We start from the raw sequence: 12,025 nt of genomic DNA on the forward strand, positions 1-12,025 counted from the left end.
CAACCTCCAGAACTTTCAGACAAAATATATTTTGCTTTTAAACCTCCTAGTACATGATATTTTCTTGTGGGACAAAAATACAAACCCATATATTAAACTGCCATTTCTATACCATAAAATTTATCCCTTACAATTACACAGGTCATGGTGTTTTATACGTTTATAGTGCTGTAGAGTGATTAGCACAATCTAAATTAGAACATTTCTACCACCCAAGCAAGGATTGATTTGATTTTTCTTATACATGTTCTTTTCTAGAATTTCATGTAGGGGGACTCGCACAATATGAAGACTTCTGTATCTGGTCTCTTTCATTTACTTACTTTTATTTACATAGTTTTATGGTTCACCCAGGTCTTAGCATTTTTTAGTTTATATTGCTGAATAATTTTGTTTATCCAGTATAAGCAAATAGATATCTGGGTTATTGCCTGGTTGGGACTATTGCGAATAATGCAGCTATAAAAATTCACAAGTGGAGGCTACAGAAATGGCTCAGTCTTTGAAGTACTTGCTGTGCAAACATGAGGAACTGAGTTCAACCCCCAGTACACACACACACACACACACACACACACACACACACACATATATATATATAGCATTTGTTATTCCAAAGCTGAGGAGGTGGTGCCAGGAAAATCCCTTGGGCTCACTCGCCAGCCAGTCTAGATAAAGAGGTGAGCTCCAAGTTTCAATGACAGACCCTATCTCAAAAACAAACAAACAAACATGTGGATGGCTCCTGAGAACTCCAAATGAACATGCATACATGCACTCACTATCTCAAACATATGTACTACTACATATATACACACGCATATACACAAAATTTTTACAATTCACATGCAAAAAGTATATAGGAGTGCTTTAAAAATGGTTCTGCAGATGAGAGTTCTTGCCACCCTTGCAGATGACCTGAGTGTAGTTTTCAGCACCAACATGAGGACTCATGACCGATTGTAATAAGAGACTGACTCTCTCTTCTAGCCTCTGACAGTGCCAGGAATGTACATAATACACATACATATAAGCAGGCAAACACTTACATATATAAAATAAATACTAAAAAATTAAAAATAAAATATATATGCATGATTTTGTATATTTTTTTAAATTTTACTTAGGTATGTAGGAATGAAATTATTGGGTCATGTGGTAAATATATGCCTATTTAAGGAGCTACCAAACTGTCTTTTAAGATGGTGATTCCATGCCAGGAATTGATTGTCATTTTTCTTATATTCTAATCATTCTGATAGGGATATGCTAATAGTGACTAACATTTCAGCTTAAAAGACTTAAAAAGAACTTTGAGCTAATGAGAATAAGCCATGGCCTTTTGCTTAAAAACCGAAACAGAAACCAGGACTGGAGAGATGGCTCAGTGATTAAGAGCTTGCTCTCTCTACACTCTTCCAGAAGACCCGAGTTTGGTTGGTAGAACCTCTATTTCAGGCTTTAAGCCACCTTGACAATAAGCTCCAATGGGATCTGACACCTCCTTCTGGCCCCTCTATGGGGACCTGAAGTCACATGCAGTACCCTCCACAAACAACTGAAAATAAAAATAAACCTTTTTATAAGTATAGGACTCAATAGAGAGAAAAACAAACTCTTCTTTAGTGAAATACCCACCTACGAATCTCATTCTTTTAATTCCAAAAACATTTATTACAGGTTTCAGGAAATTTTTTAATTAAATGCCTTCTGAATTTCTAAAGAAGATTAAAGAAACCTGCATTATATAATGAAATTGGAAATTCTCATTTTAACATAAATTTAAAGACTGTAATTGTGTGCTTTGCTCTTAATGATAAATGTAGAACACATAGTTGAGGATTGACTTATTTGATTTTAGACAAGCCTTTTGATTTCTTTTCTAAAGCTAAATAGCTAAAGATTTATATAATTGTGAGTAAAACACGAGATTAGATGGCAATGTACTGCAATTACACTGTTATAATTATACATGTTTGTCTCATAAAATGTTTCTGGCAGGAATTGGATAATTTAAAAACTACAGAAACCTATGGAAAGGTTTTCATGTGCAATGTGAGGTACAGCTTAAAGATATAGTACCTGACAGTTTTCAAAGTTCTTTAAATTGAATAGTGGTTATATTTTATAATATGCCTACCTAATTGACTTTAGACAAGAGTTCTACAGTCTGAATCTATGCATTGGTTTTTGTTAATCGTGTGATATTTTAATGTAGTTAACCAGTCCTAAATTCCCCTGCAGAAAATTTGAAAGTTTGACTGTTACTGGACCAGAAAAGGAAATCAGCCCCTGAGGCTTTCCCACCTAGTACTGTCAGCTGGTCTGGTGCTCCTCTAGGGGATAAGAATAATTTCAGTTGATACCACCAGACATGGCCACTCTGTGGCTACGATGGATAAAGAATAAAAAAACAAGATAATTCCCATAACCATGGGTGAACAGAGACAGAAAATGAGTGATATCCCACACCAAAAAATATGTCTAACTCCCCGCTCTGTTCCTAGCTCATAGGGTGACAGTTGCTTTTTGCCCTGTTACAGCAATAGCCTCTATCTAGTCTGCTCTCTCTGTCAGAGATGTGTTAAGATGCCCAATCAGAAAAGTACTCCTCTTCCTGATAATATCTAATCCAGAACCAAATCTTATATAACCCCTCCCACGACATCCCCAACACAAGTCCCAATCTTACCCTATGTTTTTTCTGACACCTGCTAAGGAAGCAGTACATAAGAAACCAACTTGAAAAAAAAAGAAAAGAAAAAGAAAGAAACCAACTTGCTTTTAGGTCAAGGGGCTCAGTGAACAAAGTGATTGTCAGGAATGAGAACCTGAATTCTATCTCTAGCATAAAAAGCCAGGTGTGGTGGCACACACTGGATGGAGACAGAGGCAGGGAGTACTGAAACTCAAAGGCCAGCCAGCCAAATCTTCTTGATCAACTCAAGATCCCAGTGAGAGACTGTTTCCAAAAAACAATCGTGAGGAACCATACCCAAGGTTGACACTGACCTTCACACACATGTGCACTCATGTGCACACACATACATACATGCTCCTGTATATACACATGCACACAAAGAAAATCAAGGTAACCTAAGTGATTGAATTATTTTTGTATTCTCCAAAGTAGAAAGATTCATAAAATAGTATATAATTAGCCCACTATAAACTCAAGGTCAATTAATGGAAAGTTATCAAAATTTTAATTCAGGGGTCAGTATTTAAACATAAGTATGTTTTAATAAATGGAAAATAATGAAATAGTATTTTTAAATGCATGCATACCCCCATAAGATCAACCTTTATCCTGACATTTTCTGTAGTAGAATCATTTATGAAATAGCAAATTATGCTAACTATCTGCCATTGAAAAATGAAGAGAAATGAGTGCATAATTGTAGAGTCTGTGTAAATGGTGCTTAACATTCAGATAAAAGTCATAAAAACATTTAGTCATCAACACATTTCTAAATATTTTGACTTTTTATAAAAGTAACTAACCATAAATTATATATAAGAGTAACCAACTATTGCATATCACAAACTGCTAAATACCAAATCTCAGTCTGAGGTAATTAAAACCCTAGGCCCAGTTCTAGGATGAACAATCATTCTTGGCGGCTAGAGGCAAAAAGCTCTTCAAAATCATCTAGTCAAGCCCCAAGTTACATGAAATCAAGGCAACTGATGCTCAGAGAGGTAAAGTGACTAAGCTACAGGACACAGAGAATTAATGGTCCATATCACTAGAACTAGCACCTCTAACACTCAATAACACTCAATCTCAGATCCTAGCTCCTACTGTACTTCTTGCGAATATGTCTCTTTATTTGCATATTGACTACAATTATCTCCGTTTCCTCTTAATGAAGGTACTAGGGCGATAGCTGGGAAACATTAAGAATGAATGGTGCATTTTATGGTTGGAGCACCATTCTCTTTCTGTTTGTTTTTTTTTTTTTTGTTTCTAGTACTGGGGATTAAACCTAGGGTCTCACCCATACTAGAAATTTATTCTGCTACCGAGCTCCATCCCTAGCTCTAGTTTGCATTTGTTTGATTTTCTTTTCTTTTCTTTTTTATTTTGATACAAGGTCTCAGGAAGTTGCCCAAGCTGGCCATGAGTTCACTCCATTTCTCAGAGAAGCCTTGGACTTATTGCCTTCATGCCTTAGCCACCTGAGTGTCTGCAATTGCATGTCTGAGCCACCAAGCTTAGCTGTGTTCATGTTCTGTGTTCCATTATGACTCTGGAGTAGTCTTTTAACTTGGCCAATGATGGTCTTCTTTTCCTTAGTTGAGGTCAATAACATCAACAGCCATTTCAGAGGTGGGAAACATCAAACAAAATTGTTTTAGCTATTTATATCACTCATCACAGTGCTAACAGTTTTAAGTAAACAAGACTTCCTCAACAGAAGCATGACTGCCTTTTTAGGTCAAGTGATTCTATGCAGCATAGGGTTGCCTGGTTCACATGACAAAGATGTGCAATGCTCCTTTGGTATCCAAATAGTCACTGGTCGCAGACCTCCCCTCACAGTAAGTACTAGTCTACGAATGAGGCAGTTTAAAACATCAAACTTAATATAAAAAAATCCTAGTGAAGGTGGGTGGTGGTGGCACATGCCTTTAATCCTAGCACACTCTGTGAATTCAAGACCAGTCTGGTCTACAGAGCTTGTTCCAGGACAACTAGGGCTGTTACACAGAGAAACCTTGTCTCAAAAAAATTTTGCTGAACAAAATATCAAAATTCTAAAGATTGGGGGAAAAATCAATACTGTTAAACCTTTCACTTCAGGCTTAGTGTGAATCACATGGCACAGTTACTCATCCTATCATCATTTAAAAATGTTACTTTGTTAATCATGACATTTTTGCAATAACTTAAATACACTATAACAAATACTATCAAGCATGATTGCTAAATTTGGGGCTTCCCTTAAATGGAGAACCCAAGACAAGTATCTCTCTCACCTTACTCTAATCCAACCTTATTCCTTAAGCTTTGTGGCAAACCAGAACACCTCCACCACATTTCCAAATGCCTGTATAGATTGAGAACTCCTGAAATAGAAGCTAAATTTTCCCACATAAGAAGTCTAGAGAAATCAGTCGGGGCCTGAAGTGCTATCTCTATTATGCCAAAAGGGATGAGGGGCCCATTTATCTCTACTGTACTCAGAGGATGACTACCAGAGCTGAAGAATTATGTACTAATTACAGAGAAGAAAATAGAGGATAAACAGGAAAATCACACCAGCTAAGCCTGACTCTTTACGTTAGAAAACATAACTGTCCAAGGAGCCCACCCAATAAAGCTTAACACATATCATTAGCAGAAGTATAATATATATCATTAACTGGAAGTGAATTGCATAGACAATGCTAGCTACAAGAAGCCTGGGAAGTGAACAGCTTTAAATAGGCACATTTCCAGCCTGAATAAAGCTGATAGTTCACCTGGAAAAAAATTATGTGCAAATGAATGAAGGGCGACTGGCAAGATGTTTTCATTGCAAAGCTGTTGGGTGACTGCAAATATAACTTTCTCTGTTAGTCAGGTGATGTTATCTAATCAGAATATTTTAATCATCACTTTTAGAATCACAAATATAAACTGTAATATTATCCTAGGCTGGGACCGACAAAAGTGGAGCCCGAAACAGGGTAGGCATGCATGATTTATCTTGATAGAATTTTGTAAGAAAACAACAGAAGCAGCAAAGGAAAGGGAAATAAACCAAACAAGCATGTATTCACAGATGAGGTTAAATGCTGGTCTGATGCACAAGGGAGCCTGGATCACTGCATAGAGTTGTCTTGCCTTGAGGGAACGAAGCATAGCCCCTTGACTTTGGTTAATCTTGTCAGCTTCTAGAGAAGGACAGGGGTATGTCTGAGTTTTTCAACTTTCATCAGCCAGGGGCAAATATCCAGAGAGGATTACAAGTGTGAGCTGCTTAGAAAGGCGGTCACTAAAGCTAAGAAATGGAAACACACCCCTAATGTGGAAGTGGGTGGTCATAAATAACATTTACTACGGATACTCATTTGAATATGGTCTCCAAAGAATTGCCTTCATTTTTATTTTGTATTACTTGAAAGTATAACCTTACATACATCCCTGGGATTAGAGGTACTGGGAAAGCTGGCTACAAGTTGAAAGTGTCTCATTTGAAGAAACCAAATAATTAACAGGTGTTGACTTGTTTTGCTGAACCACTAATGGAGGAAACACGTTATGATTTGTTCTGGGTATTAATTAGAATCTACCGTGTCGCTCACAATCTTGTCAGGGCACATAATATCTCATAGTCTTAAGGTCTCATTTAATGCTCAATGAATATTTAATTCATGTTGACCAACAAAATAAGCAAAAGAATTATGTTGCATTTAATCATATCTAAAATGAACAAGCTCTTCATTTTCTCAAGCAGTCTGAGGCTAATATAATTCACCTTCATGAAATATTCTACATAATTTTGTAAGTTCTTACAGGGCTGTAAAGTCTTCTTGAATGGAATATATTAAATATTGAGAAAAATGAAACAGTGAATTTTCAAAATTACATGCAAGAGAATGGTATAGGAAAAACTATATTAGTTTTTCCATAGTTTTTCCATAGTGAATTAAAAATATCAACAACTCTTTTTGACTTAAAAAGTGAAAATAAAATCTTTTCTTTGGTCCTTGCATATTAAATATTCTATAAGATGCAGAATTACAGGAATCCATGTATTCAGTCCAAGTTAGTCAGTCCAGAAATTGTTTTCAAGTTGTAAGTCCAACATAGAGTCAGACATGGAAAAACAATTCCATGTAAAGAAATATTGACCCATGTTGAAAATGGAGCCACTTTCCCAGGAAAAGAAGCCTCCCTGTGGTCTGTTAAATCTCTTTATAGGTATCAGAACTGGGCTTTGAATAATATGTACTTTAATTGATGTACCATATCACAGATGTCATGGGAATGTATCACTTCTACTATAATTCAGGACATTGTCAACCAACCCATGCTAAAACCTACTAAATAAATCACTTGATAAATTGAGCATATTGTGATTTGAATTCTTTATCTGGTCCTGAACTGTTTTCTTTTTAGTTTCTAAGGCTGATAAAAATAACAGATTCTCCTTAGAGAACAACACATGAAACTATTATTCAGGATTGCTGCAAACATGGCACATCCATATGTCACCCTATAGAAAATAACTGCTCACCTTGGGTTTCTTTCCTTTGATATTTGTCCCTGCTGTAGATACTAAAAGGCTGGGGGTCTAGCCAGTGGTAGACTGCTTGCCTAACAAGTTTGAGAGCCTGGGTTCAATGCCCAGTATTAGAGTGAGAGAGAGAGAGAAATAGAAGACACAAAACTGACTTTCCCTTTTTCAACTATTGGTTGTATCTCTGTGTTTATTCTTTGCAAACATATATCTTAAAAATTCATAATCCAGGTGTAATGTAATATGTAATCTTATCACTCAGAGGGCAGAGGCAGGAGGATCAGGAGTACAAAGCCAGTCTTGGTCATGTAAATGAGTTTGACTCCATGAGACCCCCATCTCAAACGAAACTTCAGACTCTTGCCTAATACAGCATTTCTTCCGTTTACTAAACAATTCTCATCATCTCACACTATGATACTTAGGGGTGGAGAACCACAATCAGTGTGCAGCAAAGAAAGTATTTTCTTCAATTGCTATTTAATGCCACAGTTAGAACATACAAAAGTAATTAGTGGTAATTCAAGAGGCAAAAGAGACACAGTGACCTGACCCTTAGTATCTCTAGAAAGATAAATTATCCTGTCCAGAGAAAAAGATGGGGTGAAGGTTGATTAAGTATTAGTTGGGAAAGATAAGCGTTTGATACCTTGCAACAAAAACATCCTGTCTGAAACAACAAAGCAAGGATAATTTTTCTTTGTTTAGAATAGATGTGTGTGTGTGTGTGTGTGTGTGTGTGTGTGTGTGTGTGTGTGTGTGAGGCTAGGCAGGAAGTAACCTTGGTAAAAGGATACAAAATTAAAGTTAGACAGAAAAGAGTAAGTTCCATAGATGTATAACATGGCACATCGAGAGTAGATTTTAAGTATTCTTAGCTGGGCATGGTGACTCACACCTCTGATCCAGCACTTTGGAGGTAAAGGCAGGCCCACCTGGCTTACCTGGTGTTCAAGGCCAATCTAGCCTACATGGTTAGTTCTAGGCCAGTTGGTAACAGAGTAACACTCTGTCTTTAGACACAAAATAAAAAACAAAAACAACTGCTCACCACAGAAAATACTGGAGCGATACATGTTAATTTGCTTGATTCAGCCATTCCACAATGTGTATATATTTCAAACCACATGTTTTATATCCTAAATATATAATCATTATTTGTTATCTGCAGAGAATTTGTTCCAGAGATTCACAAGGATGTTGGAGTCCATTACATAAATAGTGTAATATTGGCATAAAACCTCCATATAACCTCTAGTTATTCAAACTTATCTCTGGATGACCTATGATGCCTCGTGCAATATAATGCTATGTAAGCAGTTGCCAAAGGAGATTGGTGAGAGAATAACACCAAACAAAAAATCCATACATATTCAGCACAGATGTACTCCACGCCAAATAGCTTGTATTGCAAGTTGGTTGCTGACACAGAGGACCAATTGCACACATTTCTGTTTGTCAATTTACAAAAAATAAATTGGGAGAAATATTATGCACAAAGGCAGTATATATAAAAAGCCAAAAATGAAAATCTTAATATATATTGAAGTAGCTTATTTTCTCACATCTACATGTGAAACTTGAAAGTCTCTCCATATGTCATGTGACTTACCTGCTTATCAAAAGCTGCCCAGGATGGTGCATCGGCTCCATCTCCTTTGGGAAACACAGTGTTTTTAGGCTTTATCTTTTGTCCAGGTAGCAGTTCTCCACCTATTCCTGGCTTCTCATCACTCACCAGCATCCTGACATTGTTACAAAAGCCCCAGTGTTGGGATTTATGAAACTTCTCCTTTCCCACCTGTGAATACAAAAGACAATAATAAAAAAGTGGCCAAAGTTATGGTTTCAGATTTTTCTTACAGTAAAGGGTTTCCGAATATAAATATATTTCCCCCTGTTTATTTTCCATCACAAAATGCATCTGAAGTGTCAAGTAACTGAGAAATTTCTGTCCATGAAGTTGTGTCACATTTTAAGTTAGGTTTATTTTAACTGCTTTAGAACTTTGAAAAGCAGAAAGAAAAAGCTAATATTCCAAGCTATTTACAATATTTCCAAATAAAGATTACTGCAAGTGAACATTTAGAACAGTGGTTTGCTAATTGGCCTGTTTCACTTATTTGTAAATAATGCAAAGCAGAAAAACTTCTTTACTTCCAAAAAGAAAGACACTGTTTTCCATAGAAGCCTAAGCATTACATTCACCAAAACAGAAAACAAAATCTTGTCCTCATCAACATTAAAAAGGGAAATTCCTCACAATTCTAATTATGAGACTTTGCTTGTCATTTTTTCTGGTGATGCAGAGAGAATTCACAAGTGATGCCAGGAGTTGAGAAGGATGAGGGCCAGATTCAGTCCACAAGTGTTGAGACTGATAGTCCAAGACCACCAATGGAAATACAGAAGTAGCAACCCCCAGCAAGGTGAAGAGTATGTATGTTCCATTGCCTGGCAAGGCCTCTCCCGAGAGTCTCTTGTCAACAAACATAGCATATGCCCTTCAATGTTATAAGAATGATAAATGGCAACAATGCCAGTGCCTGGCAGTTGTAAAAAAGATACCTCAGTTGTATTGTTTGATACTAAAAGACTACAATAATCTGTATGTTGATATGGTCAAGTGCTAAAATATGTCACACACACCCAGTTGGGAGATAGTGAAGGGCTCTTGTGTGTCTTTTCCTGGGGAGATACACAGAGATACTTATTTTCCTGGATAGGGCACTGACAGGAAACTGAAGCAATCAGTTTGTTGGGGTTACATATAAGAGTATGGTGACTCCTGAGCAGCTGCATCTCCAAAATGGTCCACCCTGATAGGAGCGATAACTCGTGGAAGCTGCATCCCTAGAGCAAAGGCTTTCCCACAGTCAGCCTTCATTTCCTAAACATCCAATCCTCTAGCATTCCCTCAGGCCACAAGCTGCACTGCTGCGGAGACAGGATTATATGCAGCTGTGGGGATCAGGAAGGCTGGAGTGGTTGGAGTCTCACGTGCAGGTCTCTCATCCCATCCTGCACCTCTTTAAGAAGAACTGTTAATAGACCTGATCTTCTGAGGGTCTCTGCTGGTAATCAGTGCCTCTCTGATTTCAAGACAAAAATGGCCATGTCATTAGCAGAGTGCAGAATTCTGCAACAAGAGCACATAAAAAGTGATACTTACACATATTAGGACACTTGATAAAAATCTAAAAATTATTGCATTAACTATGGATAATATAGGCACAGAAATGATATGCATAAAATTCAAAATTATATAATATCCACAATAATATGCAAAACAATCATTTGTGCTATAAAATAAATGTCCACATGTAACATGACTATATAAACAACAGATATTTCAAGTACAAATAATTAAAGCTCCATGTGAGTTCCTGGCCTTTGTCAGGGCAGTAGATAGGGGTCAAAAGAACCTTATTCCTATTATAGTGCAGATAGGAATAATATAGAAGGGTCTGGACAGTCCTCCTACAAAGGGAACCAAGAACCATAACAGCTGCCCAGAGAACGTAACATCTCTGCTTTAAGGCTGGGGGAGGAAACTCATGAACAATAATGATTCAGATTGTTACCTACATGTATGCAGCCTGGCTCTGTTCTTCAGAAAAATCAACTGCCAACACCTCTATCATACCTCCTCCATCACAATACATTCACACCCACACAACCAGGTTACGTCAAGTCAGTCCCAAATCACCAAAGAGCCAGGCAGAAACTGTTTGTATACAGGAGGAGTAGAAGAGTAGACTTTCATAGCAATGTTCCTCTTTTGAAGTATTCTTTTCAAGGCACCGTGCACACCATTGACAGCACACTATTTTTTGTTGTTGCTGTTCTTTGTTTGCTTTTTGTGGAGAGATGTTTGGTTGTGTTTTGGGTTAGTTCTGAGACAAAATCTGATCCAAGATGGCATCAAATTTGCAATCTTTCAGTCTCCTGGGTACTGGGATTACAGGAAAGCAACACTCCAAAAGATATTTAAGAATTCCTGTAGTACTGGTTTTGTGCCAGACATAGGAAGTTAAAATAAGCCTAGGACTCAATCACGTTCTTGAAGAAACTAAGTCTTACTGATTAAAATAAGATTTAGATAAAGAAACAAACAGAAGGTTAGAAACCAGTGCAAGTACCACTTTTGAGCATATGAGCTAGACCATTTATTGAGGTTTTACTATACATTACTGTCTCACTTCCTGTATCAAAACCATTATTAGATCAGTCTCATTACTATCGTTTTCCCTGGAGGAAATCAGGCAGAAAGCACCAGACTACAGCTTGCACGGTAACGTGATATCAGCACCTGAGTTCACATTCACGTAGCATTCTACTCTGGTAAGCTAGTCTAGCCACAGCTGAATATTGTTGGGCTGAAGTAGTAGGGCTGAGGTTTCATGAATAACTGGCTGTTGCTCTGGAGTCAGAGGATGAGATGAATCAGGCAAAGAAGAGACAAGAAGATATTCCCATCAGGACTGACAGTTCTCAGTGTGAGAACCAATAGACGGGAAAGTCTAGTAAAAAAAAGCCAAGTTCAAGTTTGAAAGAAAGGTACACTACAGTAGAATATCTAAGACAGTTCATTATATGGAAAGTCATACACTGAAATACCTTAATAGTTCCTTTCACCAGGCCGCTAAACTAGTCAATGAACCAGACTCTATACTTAGTAATATACCATAAAAATTAAGTCACAGTTAATCTCCTATCCTGCGGAGGGATTTCCCAATCACTCATAAGCCTCCTTTATTGATCCAGGTTTCCACAATCCAAAAAGCCCTTGA

The 12,025-nt window shown here is 37.3% G+C and overlaps 1 protein-coding gene across 2 annotated transcripts in view; it reads right to left on the reverse strand.

Annotated features, from left to right (window-relative positions):
- Positions 1–12,025, reverse strand: part of Efhc2 (EF-hand domain containing 2) — a 175,137-nt gene that overhangs the window by 140,297 nt on the left and 22,815 nt on the right. For both annotated transcript variants that reach the window (XM_085684528.2, XM_048461553.3), the window contains exon 2: positions 8,845–9,033. In XM_085684528.2, coding sequence (XP_085540654.1) covers positions 8,845–9,033 — 189 coding nt within the window. The remainder of the gene's footprint in view (positions 1–8,844; positions 9,034–12,025) is intronic.

The sequence above is a fragment of the Myodes glareolus genome, chromosome X (genome assembly GCF_982192425.1).
Source record: "Myodes glareolus chromosome X, mMyoGla1.1, whole genome shotgun sequence".
NCBI lineage: Eukaryota > Metazoa > Chordata > Mammalia > Rodentia > Cricetidae > Myodes > Myodes glareolus.